Source organism: Pelodiscus sinensis, chromosome 5, assembly GCF_049634645.1.
Source record: "Pelodiscus sinensis isolate JC-2024 chromosome 5, ASM4963464v1, whole genome shotgun sequence".
Taxonomy (NCBI): domain Eukaryota; kingdom Metazoa; phylum Chordata; order Testudines; family Trionychidae; genus Pelodiscus; species Pelodiscus sinensis.
The window spans coordinates 25,008,811-25,033,682 of NC_134715.1; the positions used below are offsets into that span (position 1 = coordinate 25,008,811).

Below are 24,872 nucleotides of genomic sequence, written 5' to 3' on the forward strand. Positions count from 1 at the left end.
CCATGACAATATTATAAATCATTTAGGGGAAGTGTAAAAGTTGGACTCAGACCTGATTATTATGTTGTTCAAAGTCAGGAAGCTTACCCAGTGGATCAATCCTTTTTTTTTTTTTTTAGGAATTGCATGCTATGAATTAGTCTGACAGAATTATAAGGTTGTTCTTAATGTTCATGTTAGCATTAATAATAAATAGTAATGAAATATTTACATTATGGCACAGCTCAAAGCACATGAGTAGTCTCATTGAGATCAGTGTCCACTCATGCGCTTTAAAGCATATATACAAGTATATGCGGGATTGAGGATTTAGCTCATGAGCAGAGATGATAAGTGGCAAGACAGACATGTGGGTTATTTATGGCTTGTTATAATTAGCCACAAAAAGTTATGTTGGGTAAGAAATTTCTGTGTTCGCAGATGGATATTTGAAATCAGGTGAACTCTCTCTGTTTGGCTTCCAAGATCTCTTTTCCCAAATTCTAGAGAGACATTTTATGCTGCTTTATATTTAGCCCACCAATTCTGTGTCTGACTTTTTTTTGGTTTTTAGGGAGATAAAAATAATTGATTGAGGATTTCTATAAATGTCTCTTCATAAACTCTGCCCAACATATTTAGGACATGGCATTCAAGGATGTGTATTCTAGAAGCTGTACTGTGCTATTTCCCTATTGAATAGGGCTGACATGAGCTCAGAAATGTGCGAGAGTTTGTTTTTGTTTTGTTTCCTGGGTCAGATGCATTAACTCAGTTTTTGAGTTTTCTCTCTTCCTGGGTGTGAGTATATTTGATGCATGTACACTTACCTACATGCTACATCTTTAAATTATGGTTTCTTATATAGACTATTGATTACGTTGTTCCATATGTTCGATGTCTGGGTTTGATACGTTGATTGATACTGTTCTGCATGTAGCTTCCTTCTCACGTTTGGCATATGCTTATGAGGAATTATTATGTTGTTTGTGGGGGAATATTTTGTTCTTTCCTCAACAGTGTTGCTGGGCATCGTCTACTAGAATTTTGTCACTTCTCAATAGCTCTCCTTTCCATGACTGTTTCATTTTCTGTATGTTATGTTTAGGCTGTTGGGTTTTTTAGGGATTTTTTGATGGAGCTAGGGCACTGTGTTGTACCTTTATTTGTTGTACTTTGTATAAGGGTGGTTCTCTTGCTACTGACCTGCATGGCTCTTTTATGTCTTGCTGTAAACTCATTTTTCATTCTGGCCTTTCTGCCACTAAAGCATGCTTCATTTCAGTGGAGCTCTGATTCAAAGGTGTTGAGTAATCCCATTCCCAAATGGGTCTTTTTCTAGAATGCATATGTTTGATAGAGAAAATTGCCCTTTGTTCCCAATGGGCAAAATTTACAAAACCATTTATGTGACTTAGGAGCCTAAGTCCCATTTTCAAAAGTGATGTAGACACTTACATGTCTTTGCCATGTTCTGTCTCAGTCATCTTAATTTGGGTATTGTAGCACCAGATGCACTACTAGAAAAGCCATATGGATCCATGTGCATGACTGTCTTTGATTCTCTGCTTTCTGAGAATGTTGCTTGGTTTGTCGCTTTCTTGAATATGTCACCAATTCTTGCTGTACAAAAGTGATCTGTTGTTTGGACCTGAAAAAGTTTACCCTACTTACAGCACTTCTGATTTCCCATTAAACTATTGTTTTTTAGAAATACATTCAGTACCAGTGCTCTTTCCTGTCCCCAGCTGGTGACAGATTTGACTCATCCTCTCCTTTTTGCTGTTTCTCACCCCAAAACACAGATAAAGAGGAAGTTCAGAGGAAGCGACAAAAGCTCATGCCTAATTTTTCTGATGGTTATGGTGGAGGCAGTGGAGCCGGAGGTGGAGGGGGTGGAATGTATGGAGGAGGAGGAAGTGGTGCTGGTTCAGGTAAAGAGAAAATATTTTTGATCTGAAGCATAAGCTTTAAACTTTGACGTGTGTGGTTCGTTCCCCTAGACCAGGGGTGGGGAACCTTTTTTCTATCAAGCTCACTAACCCACAGAAAAAAATCAGTCGTAGACCACTCATAGCTCCGACGGCAGGGAGGCGGCTTGGGACTTCCCCTGGGCTCTGGAGTGGGGCCAGAAATGGGGGGTTTAGAGTGAGGGAGGGGGCTCTGACATGGGGCAGGAGAATAGGGTGCAGAGTCTGGGAGAGAGTTTGGCTGTGGAAGCAGGCTCAGGGCAGGGGGTTGGGAGTGCAGGAGGGGCTTATGGCTGGAGCAGCGGTTTTGGGTGGTGGTGCAGGCTCTGGGATGGAGTTAGGGTGTGGGAGGCAGTTCCCACTTGGGTAGGGGGGCTTGGGCTAGAGGTGCATGACCTGGAAGGGTGTTGGGGCACAGGAGGGGGCTCAGGGCTCTGGTGGGGGTTGAGGTATGGGAAGGGTGAGGGGAACAGGTTCTGATCAGGCGCCACTTACCTCAGACTGCTTCCTGTTGGTGCCGCAGCAGAGCTAAGGCAGTCTCCCCGCTGTCCTGCCCCCGCCCCCACGTACCTCCTGGATGCTGCCACGACGTGACCAGGCAACTGCACGGGGTGTGCTGCTCCCACCTACAGGTGCTGTCCCCACAGCTCCCATTGGCCATGGGACACTCAGAGACTTAGGGCTTCCCTGATCCTCCATCCCTGTGCCTAGGAGCTGTGGGGGCAGACAAGTAGGCTCTCCCCAAAGCTTCTCTGTTGCCCCCTGTGACAGGCAAGCAGGTGCTCGTAGTTCCAGGCTTGCGAAGGTGTCATTGAGCCTCTCTGCACAGAGGCTTGCCAATGGACAAGAGTAAATTAAGCAGGGGGACAGATTTGGCCCACGGGCCAGCAGTTCCCCACCCCAGTCTAAAGCATGGGATCAGAATAAAAATCCATAACAACTACACTAATTACTATCATTTGGGCAGCATGCCAAGCCCTTTGTTGAGCAGTAGAAGTGGTATGCTTCCTCATCAATTCTGAGAACTGCAGAGGTGGAGGATGCTGCTTAGTCACGCATTTAGACTCTCCGTTTATTATCATAGGGCGGAGAGGTTGGACTTTCATCCGGAACATGTTATTTTAGCCGGGTGGAAAATCCAAAGACAAATTTCTAGGATCTGCAAATGAAATAGAGCCTTTGGCTGAGCATTGGATTTTCATGATATTGCTTGGTTTTATGCTGAAGAATAATTCCAGTTCTTCTTTTTTCCTTTTGCATTGCTGTTGTTTCTAGGGTATGGATACCCCTCCTATGGGTATTCGTCTTATGGAGGAATGCCTTTCCACCCAGGCACCACGAAGTCTAGTGCTGGAATGAAACATGGTAAGAAACAAAATACAGGCAGTCCCCGACTTACGCGGATCCGACTTATGCACTTACGAACGGGGCTTTTCTCGCCCCGGAGCTCACGGGCGGCGGATCGCCACCCATGTCCTCCGGAGCGAGAAAAGCTTCTCCCGGTCTCCCTGGTCTGCTGGGAGGGTCCAGCGAAGCCGCTGGACCCCCCCAGAAGACCAGAGGGACAGGAGCAAAGCCGCCCAGGCGGCAGGGGTCCCGTCGCCTGGGCGGCTTTGCTCCCGGGCAAACGAGCAAAGCCGCCCAGGCGGCGGCTTTGTTCGGGTGTCCCTGGTCTGCTGTGGGGGGGGTCCAGCGGCTTTGCTGGACCCCCCCAGCAGACCAGGGAGACAGGATCAAAGCCGCACAGGCGGCATCCCGCCTGTGCGGCTTTGCTCGGGTCTCCCTGGTCTGCTGGGGGGGGAGGAGGCGCAGCTAGTGCGCCCTCCCTCCTCCCCCCAGCAGACCAGGCTTTTGTTGCGGGACGCCTCGGGTAGAGCAGCTGGGGTGCTGCCGGGTTGGTCCTGTGGGAACCTACCGGGCAGCGCCCCAGCTGTTCTGTCCCAGGCTCCAGATTCAGCAGCTGTTGAAACTGATCAGGCTGATTCCAGGAAGCTGGGGGTAGAGCAACTCTGCCTCGGGCTTCCTGTAGTCAGCCCCTGGTCAGTTTCAGTGGCAGCAGCTGAATCTGGAGCCAGTTCCAAATTACATACAAATTCAACTTAAGAACAAACCTACAGTCCCTATCTTGTACGTAACCCAGGGACTGCCTGTAGCCAGATTCCAACAATAATCTTTAGTTTACCATTTTGCTTCACTAATCAGTAACTTATGTTAATGGCTACCAAAGCAATGATGCTTGGTCACTCCAAACTGGACTCAGACAGGATTAAAATGTGTGTGTAAATACTCACATGTGTTTACAGTGATCATTAAATGTCAGCCTTAGCCAACAAAACACCTCACTGCTGTCCCAAATACTACGGTTACCCCTAGGATTAGAACAGGCAATAATTAGATTGGCAAATGCCAACATTTTAATGGCCAAAAATATATGCTCTTGACTGGAGTTGATGTTTATAAGCAGCCAAAAGTTTTCCCCAGGACCTGAGAATTGGCCAATGAACTGTGGTGTTTGTCTTTATTGGCCTGGAGAGGCCACTTTAGTAACCTCGGGAGAACTCATTTTCCCTGAAAATGAAAAATTCCAGGCTTCAGAAAAACTGTGTGGGGTGATATCACATGACATGAATATTAAATGAGTACACATCAAGCACGAGACATGTTTGTACATGTAGTAAGCCCAAGCTGTGGGGTAGATGGTGTTCAAAGTAACAGCACCTCAGAGAGAGCACTGGGAAGCACCCTATTTCTGTGAATAGATGCCTCACAGTTAGGGCTGTAAACTTTCTCATTTAAAATATTAACGAGTTAATTGGCTGGGGGGGCTGCTCCGGCTGGGCGCTGGTTTGCTAGTTAGCCTAAACAGCATGGCGGTAAGGTAGTGCTTATTGGGTAACTGGTTAGCCCTTTACGTCTCTACTTGCAGCAGTGCCTTATTGATCTGGGGCAAGAGTGATCTACAGCAGCCCTTTTAAAAGTTACTGCATGGTCCCTGCCCCTTCTCCTCTCCTTTCTAGTGAGTTGGTCCCAGCTGTGCTTTCCTTCTCCTATTGTCTGGCAACATCTGTGGGATAAATTCTACTATCAGTTATACCAGTGTCAATCTGGAATGATTATATTGGCTTTGGTGGCAATACTGCAGACGTGTAACATTGCAACTAAGATCAGAATTCATTCCGATGTTTGTTCAGAAAATAAGTTTATTTAATTTTATCCTTTAATATGAGGGTTGGTAAAGTGAACATGTTAAATAACTTCAGAAAGAGTTACGTTTCCATATGTTTCTCTCTGGGTAGTGAACTTGAGTGTAGTGACTCTATAGCATTTAATGATACAGGAACTGATCCAGTGCAGAGTAAAGTAATTCAGCATCTTTCCTTTGATTTCATGAGGGTGTGAATGAGACCCACAAAATATTATCATTTGTACAAAACAATCATGATATCCAAAGTCTCATGCTTTTCATTGATGTTTTTTAGGAATTTCAGACAATACTACTGAACAGGGTGAGGAAAGCTGCAATAAACAGGACAACAAACCAGATGTGAAACACAACCAAAAAGTGGAAATCCCAGAGAGAAGTAACTCCAGAGTTTGTGGTGGTGATAATAAGGAGGAGGCATGTACAGCTGGAGTAGCGGAAGCAGATTGCAGGTTACTGGGTAAGTGTAGAAGTCGGGGCATGTCTACATATTTCGAAATAACAAGGCGAGTGTCCACACTACCAGGCCTGTTGTTTTGAAATAAAAACTCCTGCTTATGAAGAGGAATAATTTTATTTTGAAATAATTATTTCTGGAGTTTTTATTTTGAAATAACTTATTTCAAAATAACCTGGTAGTGTAGACATAACCTCAGTTTATGTAGGGCCATTCATAGAGTCCGTCTCTTATATGGAAGAAGCCTGTGTCAAGGACTGGAAGAGTCACAAGTTCCCTCTCACAGTTTCCATCTTTGCAGGGATGGAAGAGTTAACATTTGTTCCTACTTAGAAACGTTAGAAGATCAGCCTTCTAAACCTGGCATCTCCCACGATCCATGTATGTCCATGCCATCTATTAGAAAGCCCTTGTGCTTTTGCACTGCCTCCTAGTGCCTGAGATCCCATTGAAGTTAATAGTGTTACACAAGATGTAAATCAGCAAAAAGTTTGGTCCTTTATACTTAACAGGTTTCATTATGTGTGTGGAAAGGTGGTGTTTCCAAGTATGCAATTTTTGCAAATTACATGCAAATCTATTTCCAAATTGCACGCAAAGCATGTTATTAAATATTAAATTTTAATATAAACTTCATCCATTGCCAAATAAAGAATAAAATTAAACAATCAAATCAGCATTGCTTCACAGTTTAAGTATACAAAACAGAAAAGAGAGAAGGAATGTTTGAAGGAAGTCTTTTTGTACAAGGATATTAACCCTCTGGAGATTATAAATGTAGCTTCCTTTTCCCTGTCAAGCTTCCTTTTGCTGACAGTCAGATCAGTCCATGTTATGAGGGTTAGCTAGTCAGATTTTTAGAGGTCTTGAGTGCTCAGAACTCCCATCCAAGTCAACAGCTTTCAAAACCAGGCCATGTGTATCTTGTATCATTCCCCAAAGACATGCTGTAAGTCAAGGGTGGGCAAACAGGCCTCCGTAGGCCAAATCTGGCCCGCCAAGCAGGTGGATCCGGCCCGCAGAGGCCCTGCTGCTCTCCTGCCCCCAAGCCAATTAGAGTCTGGGGGCGGGGGAGCAGGGAAGCCTTCTCCGCTCTTCCCCCGCCCTGCGAGCAGCCTTAATTGGCGGGGGAGCACGCGAAGCCTCCTCCCGCCCTGGGGCAGAACAAAGAAGGTTTCGGGTGCTCCCCCGCCCCCAGGCTTTAATTGGAAGCCCCGCACGCTGCTTGCAGGGGTGGGGGGAGAGCGGAGGAGGCTTCGTGTGCTCCCCCACCCCCAGGCCAATCAGGGTCTGGGGGCGGGGGGAGCTGCGTGAAGCTTCCTTCGCCCTGACCCAGTAAGCGAGTAGCCCACTGCACTTCAGAGTGCTCCTCGCAGGGCGGGAGGAGGCTTTGGGTGCTTCCCTGCCCCCAGGCCCTGATTGGCTGATTGGCGTGAGGGAGCGTGCCAAGCCTCTTCCAGGACATGAGTGCCTATTGGGAAGGGTGGGCAATCGTGGTCTGGGGACGGGGTAGCCCTGCCCCTTCCTGTTTAGGCCCCGCCCCTTCCAAGGTGGCCCAGGGCTACTTCAAAAAAATTTTAAGTGGCCCCCCACGCAAAAATTATTTCCCACCCCTGCTTCAAGTTGTTATAACAGAGAAGGAGCTTGCTTTTCTGTCCCACATATAATGTGATAGTGTATCTCTTTCGTACAGAATGCTCTTCCTTTATGGAGAAAGGGCCATGGTATGTTGCATGCTGGTTTCATTATGTGTCATTTACGATAACAATTAGACATCGGATTGAGAAAACAAGTTCATACAGTAATAAGTTTTCAGTATTGAAGCCTTTCGTAAGTGGATTCTTGGCACTTTAGAGATCATGTGGTGCCCTAGAGAGAAATTGCTCCTTGTTGTCTCTGAGAGTCAACATCTGGATTAGTTCAGGAAATAAAACTAGTAATTGATGGGTATGCACTTGTATAAGGGAGCATTGTTGTTGTCTTTCCGCTGTTTCCAAAGATAGGAGGGGCTTTGATTGTGGTGTCTAGTGGTTGAGTAATAAACAGCACATCAGGAAGCTGACTGTTACTTATTTATCAATTACCCAGGAAAAAAAGTAGAGAAACAGGGACACCAATTTGTGTGAAGACTTATATACAGAAGAATTGGGTCTGTTAAGTGCACTCAATCAACGGCTAATGTAATCTGAACAGTTTTGACAACAGGGCTTAGGGGAAATGTATCTTTTCTTATTCCAGTGACAAAATAGTAGGTCTATACCCAAATAGAGTTCATTATGACAAACCAGTGAGATTCAGTATCCTGTTTATACAAAAATCTGGAACAAAAGAGATAGTGTTGCTTATGGTGTCCTATCTAGACATACATTTTGGCTACGTCTATACTGCACTTTGTTGCGCAAGAAGATATGCAAATGAGGCACGGGGATGAATATTGCTGTGCCTAATATGCATACCTAATGAGCCGCCATTTTGCGGAAGAGGGTTTTGCGCAAGGAGCTCTCTACATTGCTCCTTCTTGCGCAAAAAACTCCTCTTGCGCAGGAGCCGTTCTTCCTGAAAATAAACGGTAGAACGGCTCCTGCGCAAGAGGAGTTTTTTGTGCAAGAAGGAGCAATGTAGGCAGCTCCTTCTTGCTCAAAGCCCCTTTCCACAAAAATGGCAGCTCATTAGGTATGCAAATGAGGTGTGACAGTATTCATTCCTGTGCCTCATTTGCATATCTTCTTGCATAACAATGCACAGTATAGACATAGCCTTTGTGTGTTGATTGCATTAGTGTTAGTTACTAAAGCTTTATCTAAACTTGAAAGTTTCAAGTACAGCCACTGCATGAGCACTGGAAAATATCTCTCTAGCACTCTAAGGCTACATCTAGACGAAGAGAGCTTCCGAAAAAAATCTTCCGAAAGAGAGTGTTCACACTGTAAAAGTGCATCAAAAAAGTGATCTGTTTTTTCGAAAGAGAGCATCCAGACTGAATGGACAGTCTCTCACATATAAGCTGTGATTGCTGTGGATGGAATGGCCACCAGGACACCTGTGCTTTTTCCTCTTCTTCCACTCTCTCTTCCCCGTCCACACATGCCTTTTTGCCAAAGAGCTCTTTCGCAAAAAGGCTTCTTCCTCATAGAATGAGGATTACCGCTACCAAGAAAAACCCTCTCTTCTTTCAATTTTCTTGTGGAAGAACACAATTGCAGTGTGGACGTTCCTCAAGTTTTGTCAGAAAAATGGCGATTTTTCTGACAAAACCACAAGCGGAGTAGATAACTGCGCTTGGAGTGCCACTCCCAGCACTGTAGCCTGGTTCACACTGGTGCTTTACAGCTCTGTAACTTGCTGTTCTCGGTGGGGCGGGGAATGTTTTTTCACACCCTTGAGCCAGAAAGTTACAGCACGGTAAAATGCCAGTGTAGACTTAACGTAAATCTGTTATTTAGTGCTGAGCAGTAGTAATCAGTTATAAGTGACAAACTTATCATGTGTCTATAGTAGTGGTTCTGAAACTTTTTAGCCTGTCACCTACCTGGCTCAATGCAAACCTTTCTGCGGACTATCATTTGCTAATGGAAACTCACAGTTAATTGCACAATTACACCCGAGCCATTTTGCTAGTGCTGTAGCTAGGGAGACTGGTTTAATTTAACCAGAAGGAAGGAAATATTAATTTAAATCATTAAACAAATTAAGTGCTTTCACTTTCTCATGTTTATCAAACTTCCTTTTAAATAAAGTAAAATATTAATTTATGTCCCACACAAAGGGGTTCAATTTTTTCTTTATGGCAGGGGTGGGGAACCTTTTTTGTGTCAGGGGCCACTGACCCACAGAAAAATCAGTTGGGGACCACACAAGTGAGAAGCAAAATATCCCCTCCCAGAACCCCCAACCCTCACTGATGTGGCCCCCAGCTGAGACTCCTCTGGCACTCCAGCCCCATGGGGCAAGGGGGAGGACTGAGGTTCAGAGCTTCTCATAGGCCAGATTTACTTTTCAGGGGTTCCAGGCTAAGTGGATTTTGTGGACTCCCCTAGGCTTTGGGTGGGTACCAAAATGAGGGGTTCATTGTGCTGGCTGGGGCTGCCAACATGCGGGATGGGGTTGGGGGGTGCAAGATCTGGGCAGGAGGTGGGATGTAGGAAGGGGTGAGGGTGCAAGGTTTGGTTTGGAGGTAGGGTACAGGAGCCATTCCACTCCCAGGCATCCTGTCCCAGGCATGGCTTCCTGCTGCTCCCATTTGCCGGATTCCGACCAATGGGAGCAGCAGGGAAAGCCTCCTGGCAGCACATCCATGCAATGCTGTTCCCGCAGCCGAGGACGGGGCAGCATGCAGAGCCTCTTATGGCTCTCCTTCTTCCGTACGAGCCATATCGTGCAGTAAGGCTCAGGGCTTTCTCCCCTCCCTCCCCCCAGCAGGAAGCTGACGCTAGTGCTCCAGTGTTGTGGGGGAGGAGGGTGCAAGCTGGAGTGTCAGCTCCCCACTACAAGGGGGCAGGCTGAGCTTGAGCCACAGGCCACCTGGAAGGGACCATAGTTCCAGAATAACTGGCCTACAGGAGCCACTGTCCTCTGCTGAATAGAACGTGAGCCTGACTGGGGTATAATTATGCAACCCCGAGTGAGTGGCCTACAGAAAGAAGATGAGCATTAGTACTGACCATAGTTAAAGAATATCTTTTATCCAAGTATTACAGACTCATTTTTTACATAGCAAAAAGTCCTGAATCCCTTTTTTCAGAGTGCACATGTATGTTATAGCTGGCAACTGCTATTTCCCTTGATTCCTCTTACTAACATGTTACAAGGTCCCATGAAATCTCACTTTGGGATGGTTAGGAATATAGACTGTCTGGCACAATTGACAGTGCTCTCCAGAATGGTAAATGTAATTTTAAACTTTGTTTCGCCTCACCCGCTTCACCATATTCCCATTCCTGGGAACTGTGAATTTTATTTGGTCAGCAGTTTCACTTGGTTCCACAGAGGACGTAACCAAATCTTTCTTTCCTTTTTTCCCCCTGTAGCGTATGTGGTTATTGAAATTGCTGAAGTTATGTTACTTTGACATTAATCTGAAGCTGTTGTTAATTTAAAAATTTTCTTTAATGCACGTGTGAAAAGAGGAAATATGGTATAGTTTCACAGTTAAGGTACAGGCCTGGCAGGTGAGACCTGAGCTATATTCATGGCTGTACCACAAATTTTTTGTGTGGCCTTTGACAAGTTATTTAACTTTCTTTTGCCTCAGTTCTCTCATCTGTAAACTGCTTAAGTGATGTGTTGTGAGGCTACATTTATTAATGTTTGGAGAGCAATTTGCGAATGAACCACAGAAACATGAAGTATTTCTGAGTTCTCCAAGCAGGATCCCTTCCCAAGCTGCTCTCAAATATAATCCTTTTTTATGCATAATTCAAATTTACCCCCTTCCTGGGGTTTTGTTTCATTAGCACAGAAAATAACAATAAGATAACTGAGTGCAGCCCATGTCTTTTCCTCAGATGTGGTTGTTCCTATGGTTCCTTCCTTCCCTTCCTCCTCGCCCTCCCACTACTAAGACCATATACTAGCTCAGTGATAGAGATGCAGCCGTGTTAGTCTGGTCTAGCTGAAACAAAAGATAGAACTATGTAATACTTTAAAGACTAACAAGATGGTTTTATTAGGTGATGAGCTTTCGTGGGCCAGACCCACTTCCTCATATCAAATAGTGGAAGAAAATTGGCATAACCATATATACCAAAGGGATACAGTCAAAAAAACTGAACACATATAAAATTGACAAATCAAATTTTAGAACGGAGTGAGGGTGATGGGGGAAGGTTAGTGTCTGTGAGGTAATGACTTCCCCAATTATCACCCCTAATATTACCTCACAGACATTAACTTTCCCCTTCCCCCACCCCCACTCTGTTCTAAAATTTGATTTGTCAATTTTATATGTGTTCACTTTTTTTTATTGTATCCCTGTGGTATATATGGTTGTGCCAATTTTCTTCCACAAATTGATCTGAGGAAATGGGTCTGGCCCACAAAACTCATCACCTAATAAACCATCTTGTTAGTCTTTAAAGTGCTACATAGGTTCTTTTGTTTCATATACTAGCTTGTCTTTCTAAGGAGTCACTACCTCCATCTTTACATCTGAATGTGATAATTAACTGTGGGAGCCTCTTTGAGTTAACAGAATTCACTTCACAGTATAGTGATAGAAATGTAGCTGTGTTAGTCTAGTGTAGCTGAAACAAAAAATAGGACTATGTAGCACTTTAAAAACTAACAAGATGGTTTATTAGGTGATGAGCTTTCGTGGGCCAGACCCACTTCCTCAGATCAAATAGTGGAAGAAAATTGTCATGACCATTTATACCATAGGATACAATTAAAAAAATGAACACATATGAAAAGGACAAATCAAATTTCAGAACATAAGGGGATTGGGGGGGAGGTAAATGTCTGCAAGCTAATGATATTAGAGGTGATAATTGGGGAAGCTATCTTTGTAATGGGTAAGATAATTAGCGTCTTTATTCAAACTAAGGCGTAAAGTGTCCAATTTAAGCATGAATGACAGTTCAGAGGATTCTCTTTCAAGTGTAGTCTTAAAAGGTCTTTGAAGCAGGATGCAGGTAATCAAGTCGTTGAGACAATGTCGTTTCTGGTTGAAATGGCAAGAAACTGTTTTTTCTTTGTGATCCTGTCTAATATCTGTTGTGGGCGTTGATCCTTTGGCGAAGTGTCTGAGACGTTTGTCCGGTGTACATAGCAGACGGACACTTTCGGCACATGATAGCATAAATTATATTTCTGGATGCGCAGGAATATGTGTTCTTGATCTTATAACTCACTTGGTTAGGTCCAATAATGGTATCAGCAGAGTGAATATGTGGACAAAGCTGGCAACGGGGTTTGTTGCAAGGGAAGGTACCAGGGTTGGTATTAGTGTGGTATGTCCTGTGGTGGTTGGTAAGAATCATCTTGAGGTTAGGTGGTTGTCTATAGGAGACTATGGGTCTGTCTCCCAGAGCCTCTCGGAGTTTAGTATCCTGTTCCATTATAGGCTATAGTTTATTGATAATGTGTTGGACAGGTTTAAGTTGGGGGCTGTAGGTGATAAGTGGTGTTCTATTGTTGGTTTTCTTGGGTCTGTCTTGAAGTACAGGCAGTCCCCGGGTTACGTACAAGATAGGGGCTGTAGGTTTGTTCTTAAGTTGAATCTGTATGTAAGTCGGAACTGGCATCCAGATTCAGCCGCTGCTGAAACTGATCCGTTTCAACAGTGGCTGAATCTGGACGCCAGTTCTGACTTACATACAGATTCAACTTAAGAACCCCAGGCATCCCCAAGTCAGCTGCTGCTGAAACTGATCAACGGCTGATTCCAGGAAGCCCGGGGCAGGGGCTTCCTGTAGTCAGCCACTTGTCAGTTTCAGCAGCGGCTGACTTGGGGACGCCTGGGGCAGAGCAGCTGGGGTGCTGCCGGGTTGGTCCAGTAGCGCCAGGAGCGGCACTACGGGACCAACCGGCAGTGCCCCAGCTGCTGTACCACAGGCGTCCGGAGCAAAGCCGCGGAGCACGGGGGCAGCGGGACAGCCCAGACGCGCCGTGGCTGTCCTGCTGCCCGCGTGCTCCGCTGCTTTGCTTCCTCTCCCTGGTCTGCTGGAGACCAGGGAGACGGGCCCTGTTCGTAACTGCGGATCCGACATAAGTCGGATCCGCGTAACTTGGGGACTGCCTGTAGATGGTTTCTAGGTATTCGTCTGGCTCTTTCAATTTGCTTTTTTATTTCTCCGGGTGGGTAGTTGAGATTTATAAATGCTTGGTAGAGATCCTGAAGTTTCTGGTCTCTGTCAGTGGGATTAGAGCAGATGCGGTTGTATCGAAGGGCTTGGCTATAGATGATGGATCGTATGGTGTGTTCTGGATGGGAGCTGGAAGCATGTAGGTAACTGTATGAGTCAGTGGGTTTTCTGTAGAGAGTGGTGTCTAATTTTCCATTGGTAATTTGTACTGTGGTGTCCAGGAAATGGATCTCTCATGTAGAATGGTCCAGGCTGAGATTGATGGTGGGGTGTAGGTTGTTAAAGTCTCTGTGGAATGTCTCCAGTGTTTCTTGGCCATGCATCCAGGTCATAAAGATGTCATCGATGTAGCATAAGTAGAGAAGGGATAAAAGGGGACGGGAGTTGAGGAAACGTTGTTCTAGGTCAGTCATAAAGATATTAGCATACTGTGGGGCCATGTATATCTTACCCATTACAAAGATAGCTTCCCCAATTATCACCTCTAATATCGTTAGCTCACAGACATTTACCTCTCCCCCCCCTTCTGAAATATGATTTGTCCTTTTCATATGTGTTCATTTTTTTAATTGTATCCTTTGGTATATATGGTTGTGATAATTTTCTTCCACTATTTGATCTAAGGAAGTGGGTCTGGCCCATGAAAGCTAATGACCTAATAAACCATCTTCACAGTATATACTTGACATTTCCCAGGCAGGATCCCTGCTGAATGGTGTGAAGTGCTTCAGAAAAACATTGCCAGCCTGTTACAAGCCCCACACCTGTTGTGTTATGTCAGGACATTTCACTGAGATCATTTGTAACTACATTAAACTCGATGATTTGTGTTGCAGATGAACTGTTCCTAGAGAAGGCAATGCAACTTGCTAAGCGCCACGCCAATGCTCTTTTTGACTATGCTGTAACTGGTGATGTGAAGATGCTACTCGCTGTTCAGCGACATCTTACTGCCGTCCAGGATGATAATGGTGACAAGTAAGTCACTACTGGTCGAGGCCTGGGTTTCTTGATTTGTACTTTTCTGTCCCTGTTTTCTTAGCAATGTGATCAGCTCCTTTTTGTCATCAGCACTGCGGGGTGTGTCATAGATCATTGCTCTAGGAGTTTATTCTTCAGAAAAATATTTTTCACCTTCACAACCCCACTTGTCCTTAACCTCACCTTTTTAGTCTTCCCTTGTTACATCCCCAAGGATGTCATTCATTACAATACACTCATGTAGCTCAGTATTCGTTATTACAGTGAAATCGTGTTTGTAAAGCATCCTAAGATTCTTGGATTTAAACCACTAAGGCTCAAAGGACTGTTTTTGAGTGCAATCCTTCACCGTGGGCACTTAGAGTGAAATTCAGCTCAGTGCAGAGAACCTGCGCAACACCCAACGCTCCATTTAATCTAGGGCTTTGTCTACACTGCCGGCTTTTGCCGGTAGAGAGTATGCTGATTAGCATTTTATCACACTTCATTTGCATAATGTATTCAAGCCATTTTTGCACAAGGGGATTTTGCACAAAAACAAGCAGTGTGGACGTTTCCTTTTTGCGCAAGATCCTTCTGCCTCTCCGGGGTTTTTGCGCAAAAAGGAAACGTCAACTCTGCTTGTTTTTGCACAAAAACCCCTTGCGCAAAAACGGCTCGACTAGGTTATGCAAATGAAGCGTGACAAAATGCTAATGAGCACTTCATTTGCATACTCTCTGTTGGCAAATGCCAGCAGTGTAAACATAGCCTAGTATACTAAAGTGGAACTTAATGTACAGTTCATTGTAGAATGAAAAATGACTGTAGAAATGATGTCCTGGGTTTCCATCCTGATTGTCCCTCAGTGACAGCAAGCACAGTAGTCTTAGTTTATTCCCATGGGTCTATAGACCTACAGTTTGCCCTCACATATACTTGTACAATCCCCTTGCCTAGAGTGGTGGCACAGATGTAAGTGGCGACAGAATCTGGCTCTGAAGTCAGAAATTATTAGCAATCCTGTTTGATCTTATGTGAGCCAGAGAGGAATACAGTTCAGTCCTCCTTAGTTGCTTTGACTCCTCAGAGCTAAAAAGAATAAAATACAGGTGAAGGACAAATCTATTGAATAAGAAGTTACTATGTTTCTACTGCTACTTTTCAAAGGCTTTGTTTTAAATCCCATCGAGGTCTTAGGCTGTCCTTTTGCAATCAGTGATAGAAATGTAGCCGTGTTCACTCATATTCACTCTACTGACACCATTATTGGGCCTAACCAAGTGAGTTATAAGATCAAGAACACATATTCCTGCGCATCCAGAAATATAATCTATGCTATCATGTGCCGAAAGTGTCCGTCTGCTATGTACATTGGACAAACGTCTCAGACACTTCGCCAAAGAGTCAATGCCCACAAAACAGACATTAGACAGGATCACAAAGAAAAAACAGTTGCTTGTCATTTCAACCAGAAAGGACACTGTCTCAATGACCTGCTAACCTGCATCCTACTTCAGAAGACATTCAAATCTGCACTTGAAAGGGAATCCTCTGAACTGGCATTCATGCTAAAATTTGACACTCTCCACAGTGGGCTGAACAAAGACCCCAGCTATCTTACCCATTACAAAGATAGCTTCCCCAATTATCACCTCTAATACTATTAACTCACAGACATCTACCCTTCCCCACCTCTAATATCATTAACTCACAGGCATTCACATTCCTTCTCCCCCCCACCCCCCCGCATCCCCCTTCTGTTCTGAAATGTGATTTGTCCTTTTCATATGTGTTCATTTTTTTAATTGTATCCTTTGGTATATATGGTTGTGACTATTTTCTTCCACTATTTGATCTGAGGAAGTGGGTCTGGCCCACAAAAGCTCATCATCTAACAAACCATCTTGTTAGTCTTTAAAGTGCTACATAGTCTTGTATTTCTTTTGCAATCAGTTGATTTCCTCTAAATTGAAGCATAATATACAATAAAAGCTATTCAGAGCTGACAGGCTTTAGCTGCTGAATGAAAAATTACACATGACTAATACACACACTATCAAATGTGTTGATAACCTAGTGGGAGGTTGCTATTTTTGTTGAAGTTTCTGTGGAAATGGATTTCATATTACTGAAAAAGCAAGGAATATTAAGTGTTTCAAATTCATAGCCATTTTATTATTAGACACAATGGTTATTTTAAAGCACTTTGCTTGCCCAATTTTTAGCATTCCAACATCTGCTTTGAAGACAACAGGAATAAGAAGGAGCAGGAATCAGCAATAAAATTGTTGAAACTTTGGGTGATGAATTTTCTCTGTGAAATGAATTGTTAGTGACAGTCTAGTCCAGTTAACGTATTGACAGTTTCAGCCGAGGCAAAGAACCGAACAATCTATGGAAAATAAACTATCTAGACACAGTCTTTCTGGATCAAGGCTGTGACCTAATGCGGGGAAGCTTACACTGCTGTCCATGCTGTAACTATCATGGGGATAAATAGTAGATTTCATTCTCTGGATTGTTGAGACTTAGTTCTTTCCTTTCATATGCAGACTTCAGAAATACCAAATACAGTAGCAAACTCTTGAGGATTGTGGCTACCAGCTTTCCTGCAAGTACTGTTTTACAAAGCAGAGCTTAAGAGTCTTATGATCATTGCCTGTAGTTTTTCTACTAAAATCTACTGTCAACAGTTCTGATCACCTTTTAATACAATATGTAACTGATGAAAGTATCTGTAATTGACCCTAATTTTTTTAAATATATTTTGATTTTGAATCAATTGATATAAAAAAAACCTGCTTATTTAATAAATTCAGTAATACTTCAACAAAGACAGTTGCACCTGATACCCAGGAAATTGTGAGTATCTGGCAGCCTTGTGACCTTGTGCTTCGCACTAGAGGACCAAGAGTTACCTTGTTAAAGCTGCCCACCTTATTAAGCCATTCAAGGAATTAATGAATTTTTCATGGAATGTATATTTAACAAGTCTTTACAGAGATAAATATACTTACAGGGTAGAATAATAATATTAGGAGAAGGAAAGAAAAATAAGGAATGCAGGGTAAAGGCAAAACAGTATATTTTCGGTTGAGATATTGATACAGGTAGATTGTCAATGTGGTGGGGTGTTAATAAGAACTCTGTTCCATTTGTCAAGAGCTACAGAAGCAGCATCTCTTGTATAAGAGTGAAAACAACAAGTAGTCCTGTGGCACCTTAAAGACTAACAAAAATATATTTAGTATCATTAGCTTTCGTGGGCAAAATCCCCTTCTTCAGATGAGCTGAAGTTCATGATACTCCAGGTCATCTGAAGAAGTGGGTTTTGCCCACAAAAGCTCATGATTCTCTGTATATTTTTGTTAGTCTTCAAGGTGCCCCAGGACTACTCACTGATTATAAAGTTACAGATAAACAGGGCTACCCCTTGTGAGACTTTTTAAGAGTGGTGAGACTGTTGGAGGAGGCCAGTGCTAGACAAAGGGAGATAGATAGGGAAGAAGTAGCACAATATTGCCAACATCAAATGTTGAAAATTAACAAGCCAGTTGTCCCCCGTCTCCCTCAAAAAAGAAAAAATCATGAAATTGGCTTACAAATATTACATCTAGGGTTTGGGGTTTGTTTCATCTATCTTCTGGTATCTGAACTTTTGGGGTGCATTATAGTTACTGTTTCAAGCTTTTCTCCATAACCATGAGGGATAGAATTTCATGTGTTTTTTAAGTTAATGCTCAGATTTCTCCTTATAAGGATGACTGCAGGAGCTGAGGGGGGTGAGAAATATATATTGCAAAAGACACGATAAAACCTGAGAGTCGGCAACAGAAGAGAGGTTCAGAAATAAACCATAGCATGTTCAGGCGGGGTTTCAAAACAAGGAGGACAGTTTTGAACTGAATTTGAAATGATTGGGGGGCTTATTAAGGTATTTTAGGCTTCAGGTGATAGGATTGTACTTCTTTTGATGGTGTTACATTCTGCCTGTAGTGCTACAAAAGCTGGGACTTGGGAAGAAAGTAGAAAAATGAGTTATAATAATCTGAGTGGTCTTGTCTTGTGTGGTCACTAACATATTTAAAGGGGTTTTCCCTTGGGTGTGGCATCTCCAGCTAATTTTGTATCTTGGGGTCCTTAGTCACCTTCTTTATGAAAATGAAGACAAGAAAAAATGACAAAGTTGGGGAAATCCCCATGGGAAAATCTGCTTTAGTTATGCAGAATCCTGTGGAAATTCTGTGTGCAAATTCTGAAAGTGTGAAACTTTTCATGTGCTTTATGCTTCTAAAAAATTCCAGGCTTTTTAACACTTTGCAAATCAGGGTTTGTGTGATCCAATGCTTGTTATAAATAATAAGAAATTTGGAGTAGGAGTCACATTTAAACTCTTGCTGTCACATTCCTCCCATTGGTTCTGTGTAATTTTGAATTAAAATTAACAACTAGACTATTCATTGGAAGGGAATTATTTATCTTTTTACTCTATTTTGTGCACTAGGACAGGTATTTAAACACCTCGCTTCCACTGAAGCCAATGGGAATTAGATATCTACATACCTTTGAGGATCTGGATCTTAGAATCCCAATGAGTCAGAACTAAATGAAAAAACATCAGTTGTCAATGGGAATTTCAATCAGAGCCTTACTGAAAATTGCTTAATTTTTGCAGCTAAAGTGAACTTGGTTTTGTTTGGTTTAATTTCAGTGTCCTCCACTTAGCAATTATCCACCTTCATTCTGAGCTGGTGAGAAACCTCTTAGAAGTGGTGCGGGGATTTAATTTTGACGACATCATCAATATGAGAAATGACCTTTATCAGGTATGCCAAAATGCAGTGAAAGTGATGGGAGCCATCTGACTGGTAACAGAAATTTTCTGCAACTTCTTTTTTTCCTTTTATCCATCACGCAAAACCGAAGTAAAACTATAAAGCAAACCATTCAGAAATGTATAGATGGTGCAAAACAAAAATGACAGAAAGATAAGAGCAGAAGATGAAAATACTCAATGTGTGTACTTCAGTCATTGTTAGAGAATATGTGTTTATTGTAGAACAGAACCCTTATTTTCTACCGCGTACCTTATTTTCTATTCAGTTCCTTATTACCATCTTTTCTGTTACTAAACTAGTGGTGCCAGTTCCATTGTGCCAACATTGTCAACATGTTTTGAGCTTCCAAATACCATATTTCTTGAAGCTGGCAGATCAGTTGCTGGGTGACATATTGGCCAAAGGGGATGAATGTAACAAATTATGTACTTTGCAGTAGCCACTTGAAGTCGGTATCAGCCTCCAGATACTGAGCTTCCCTTTTGTTTTGTCATTTATGCGTGCAAAAAACCATGATTAACCAGAAATGCTCTTTGTTTGGTGAAAAATTGTTAGGTCCTGGAAGCACGAGCTTGGGATTTTTCACATCCCCAGTCCAGACATATTCTAGAAAGAACTGTGGAAATCCTTATATAAAATGTTTCTTTCTGTATCCCTTACTATAAACATAGAAGGTCTGTGCCTGGTAGGAAAAAATCCATTATACTTTCCTGATATAGGTACACCAATGGTACCAAGAATGAAAGCAGACACGACTTGGGGAATTTTATTGATTTTTTCTAACTTGGCTCAGAACTGCAGTAGTAAAGATTTTTCCCTGTGTAGATTTTTCCCAGAGGGCTTGATTTTTCACTGTCTTGTACCTGTTGTAGTTATTTTCACTGGTGTAAAGTGAGTCTAACTTTGGTGTAAATGACTGGAGAATTCTGGCTTGGTTAGTATTTTACACCCACTCCCTTCTGACAGTCAGAATTGGCTGCAAAAGGAGCAAGACAGTGGTAGGTATCAGGTTCCCAGCATCTACTACAATCCCTCTTTAAACCTTCAAAGTCTCCATAGAGTGGTAATAGAAATGTAGCCGTGTTAGTCTGGTGTAGCTGAAGCAAAATACAGGACTATGTAGCACTTTAAAGACTAACAAGATGGTTTATTAGATGATGAGCTTTCGTGGGCCAGACCCACTTCCTCAGATCAAGTCAAGATCAAGACTTGATCTGAGGAAGTGGGTCTGGCCCACGAAAGCTCATCATCTAATAAACCATCTTGTTAGTCTTTAAAGTGCTACATAGTCCTGTATTTTGCTCCATAGAGTGGGTACTTCATAAACCAAAGGCTAGAGAGGGTAGAACACTCTGCATCTACAATGTGAGGTGGGGTGTCCTGGCAATACAACTATACTGGAAACCGATTGATACATGTGTGCCAAAAAGAAATAACTCCAGAGTTGTTTCTGTATTGATGATTCTGCTTCTGTGCTGGTGACATTCATAAACTCACTCTCCTAGTTTACATTATCACTAGACACTTGGGATGGAATTAGCCCTTTTTTATGTGTAGTCGAGTATATACTATTCCTTAATATAGTCATCAGACTATGCAGGTGGAATTGGGCTTGATTTTGCATTCTATTCTATTTCTAATTTGGCTTTGGCCCGGGCTGGTGAGGGCTGCTTAGGCTGCCCACAGACTTCTCCCAACTGTGACCCTGAGGGGGTCGCATAGCTCACCCTATTGGCTGGCTTCTCCCCAAGGCCAGCCCGGGCCATTGGGGCCATGTGGCATGATTGACAGTTGCTTCCTGGGGCCAGCCGATGGGTCGCACGCAGCATGGTGCTGCTCCCCTAGAAAGCGGAGACTGCATAGTATGGTGGACACCTGCTCCCCAGGGTGGAGAGAACTGCCCAGCACAATGTGTGGCTGGTCTCTTGGTCTGGGGCACTTGCTTCCTCCCTACCCTCCTCCAGTGGTCATTTGTGAGGATAACTGTCCCTAATACCACACCCTTCTTCACATTCCACACACATCCTGTAGTCCTGGGACAGCCAACCCTGACCTTGCTTTATGTTATAGTAAGAGGAAGCTGCGTACCAAATTTAGTGATCCTAGCTCTTACCATTTAGGGGGTGTTCTTGAACAAAATGACTCATGGACGGACGCAGAGCCAGACACAAACTCTCTAAAACGTATCGTACATTGTATTATATTTTAAAGGCTAAGAGTGTGGTTTTCTTCCCAGTAAGAAGCCTCCCTGTGCAAATATAATATAATTTTTTAAAGGTTCGGCATGATGCTGGTCATTCACCAGACTGTTCCTGCGACAGTATAGCATCCCTCCTGTTGAACTATGAACACAGATCTTAGATAGAAGCAGTCAATGCTTTGCAGTCTAATGCTGGCTTTGCAGCTCATAGCATTGTCATTCTAATGGAGAACACAGAGAGATGTTGTATAAATGTTACTTTCTTCTGTGCTTTGTCTGTTTTTATAAAGAAAAAAGCATATTTACATGTAATGTGCCTAGTCATTTTAAAGGCTTTGGAGTCTTTCCTAGGTCTGGAATCATCAGACTGGTTTAGCTGTGGATGGGAAGGCTGGATTTGGGTGTATACTCCTTCTCTGGCACAGAAGTCATATCCTTCGGGGTCCAGGGATTGGTTTCAAGCCAAAGAATCCAGTTCCACCAGGCCTCAGTTCTCCATCCCATGCAACTCCCTATAAAAAGTCAACTATTTGGACTGGACAGTAGGGAGTGGCTTTCCCTCTTAATGCCTAGTCCTTGCACACCCATAGCTCCCATTGACTTCACTGAATGCTGATTCTGAGCTATGGAGGTTTTACGTCCTTTAGGTACAAGTATGAATCATGTTCACAGTTCAGTAGAAGGAAATATATGCTAGTTTGCATCTAGCATTTCAATTTGCTTAGTACCTTTTTCATGTAAGAATAAAACATTACAATTCTGGACCCCTGTGACTAATTTTTAAGTGGCTTCTGTGGAAATGATATATATGTTGCTCACTTCCTTATGACTTCTCTCTGGCTTTTCTAGACACCTTTGCACTTGGCAGTTATCACAAAGCAGACAGATGTGGTAGAGCACTTGCTCATGGCTGGAGCTGATGTCAGCCTTCTGGATCGACATGGTAATTCTGTCTTGCACCTAGCTGCCAAAGAAGGAGATGACAAGACTTTAAATATACTCCTTAAGCATGAGAAGACCTCTCCAATGATCAACCTTTCAAATGGGGAAGGTATGGATGGATCATAGTGATATTTCATATTAGCTAGTTGACAAGCAGGTCAATTGTGCTTCCAGTTCAACAAACAAAGCCTGTTACCAGCCAGAATTTAAGGATTTCAGTGTGTGGAGGAGATGATAGTGTTTGAAAGAGGGAATTTGGCTTTAGTAGGAACTGGAGAGTCTTTTGGGAAAGGAGGAGCCTATATAGGAAGGATGGGCTCCACCTAAACAAAAATTGAACCAGAGTGTTGGCATGTAAAAATAAAAAGGTCATAGAGCTGTTTTTAAATTAAGGGCTAGAGGAAAACCAACAGATTTGGAGGAACACACAGTTGAGACAGACATATCCTTTAGGGGAGAATTTAGTAAAGAGGATACTCTGTACCTTAGTAAAGAGAAGGTGATAGTAGTTGATAAATTACAGCTGGGAACTGGAGAGAAACAGTCAAACAAAAAAGAGTCCTACTTAATCAAGTCATATGAAGGTGGAAAATTAAATATTGAAAAATTTTTTATACATTATTCTATACAAATGCAAAAAGTCGAGCTACTGGGAAGGGTGAACTTGAGTGCCTAGTATTAAATGAGGATATTTATATAAAAACCTCACAGAAACTTGGTAGAATGATGAAAATGGATGTGATACAGTTATACCAAGGTACAAAATATATAGAATGACACAATAGGTTGCCCTGGTTGAGGCATTCTGTGTGAAAGAAAGCAGAGTCAAAAATAGTAAAAACCTCAAATGAATCAAACCATACCATAGAATCTTTATGGATAGAACTTCCATGTTTGTGTAAGAAGAGTATAAACAGTAAGAATATATACTATTGATCACCTGAACAGAATGGTGAAATGCTCAGGGAGATGGGGAGGAAGAGGAAGGAAGTTACAAAAAAACAGAAAACCCAAGAAATAATGGGAGATTTCAACTGTCTCCATATTTACTTGGAACATGTAATCTTAGTATGGGGACAGATCTTCTTCTTCTTCTTCTTCTTGGATTGAGCCACTGATCGACAGATCTCATCTTCTGTGATGCCATTGATGAGTGACTAAACCAATCCTTGATCGGCAGAGCTGATTACAGATGTCACATAAAAAACCGCCCACTGCAGGCATTGTACATTCTTTTCGGATCCTATGCTTTTCCTGTAATGCCTGGATACGCTGACTCTCAAAACAATTAAGATCCTGTACCGTGGTTTGCTGCCAAGACAATCTGTCCTGAACTAGAAGAAGTTCTAGGGAACCAGATATAACATTTATAGGCACCATTATGACTGCTTTTAGAGCCTTGGTATCCACAAGGGGGGAGAGACCATTCTTGATTGAGTCCCAAGTGGTGCACAGGATCTAGTCAAGGAGTGACTATACCTGAACCGCTCAGTAATAACCATAATGTAACAACAAATGGTCTGGTAGCAATTGATAGACTAACAAAACATGTAGATGGCATCATTAGCTTTTGTGGGCACAGCCCACTTCTTCAGGTGACTAGAGTTTTGAGTTGAGGATGTGCAGATGCAAAATAAATGGGAGAGAAGGGGGGGAGGGAGGAAAAATAAGGAGGGGGTGGGAGACAAAGAGCAGAGGGTATAGAAAATCAGGAAGGTAGAGGGAATCAGTAAGTATCTGAAGATTGGGAAGTTAAAACGAAGCATATTAGAATCAAAGTCAATTGATTGTATCCTTCCTGACATAGGAAACTACACAGACAGCTGTTTGCACCTTCATTGACTATTAGGTTGATAGTGTCCCAACCATCCTTCGTCACGACTGAGTCCATTAGCATGAGAACTGAATTGGCAGATGAACTCTAATTCCAGTGCTTTTCTGTATCTGGCTAGTAGAATTGGTTTGTGACAAGACAGCCACTTGGTTTGTGACAAGACAGAGATCTTCAAGTATATAGCAATCAACTACCACAACACAGTAAAAGGAGATAAAAAGACATCTTCTGAACATTGGAAGACAAATCCTATTGAGGAAAATGTAAAGAAATATAAACTTTGGCTAATCAAATGTAATATAATTAGGCAAAACAAAATAAAGATTAATTAGCAAAAGACACAAAAACATATAGCAAATATTTTACTTAAGTACCTACTTAAGTGGGACCACTGGACAATTGAGATGCTAAAAGAGCACTCAAAAAAGTCAAGGCCATTGCAGAAAATCTGAATGAATTCTTTGCATTCATCTTCACTGCAGAAGATGTGAGGGAGATTCCCACACATGAGCCAGTCTTTTTTAGTGACAGATCTGAAGAACTGTCCCAGTTTGAAGTGTCAGTAAGGGAGGTTTTGGATCAAATTGATAAATTAAATAATAATAAATCACCCGGCCCAAGAGGTTTTCATCCAAGAGTTTTGAAGGAACTCAATTATGCAATTAAAGAACTGCTAACTATG

General features: G+C 42.8%; 1 protein-coding gene across 1 annotated transcript in view; it reads left to right on the top strand.

The window, feature by feature from the left end:
- The window catches only part of NFKB1 (nuclear factor kappa B subunit 1), a 100,459-nt gene that overhangs the window by 63,031 nt on the left and 12,556 nt on the right, over window positions 1-24,872 (top strand). The window contains exons 12-17 of the mRNA XM_014575416.3: window positions 1,785-1,913; window positions 3,225-3,314; window positions 5,429-5,611; window positions 14,250-14,391; window positions 19,088-19,202; window positions 22,264-22,465. Of these exons, the coding sequence (XP_014430902.1) occupies window positions 1,785-1,913; window positions 3,225-3,314; window positions 5,429-5,611; window positions 14,250-14,391; window positions 19,088-19,202; window positions 22,264-22,465 (861 nt within the window). The remainder of the gene's footprint in view (window positions 1-1,784; window positions 1,914-3,224; window positions 3,315-5,428; window positions 5,612-14,249; window positions 14,392-19,087; window positions 19,203-22,263; window positions 22,466-24,872) is intronic.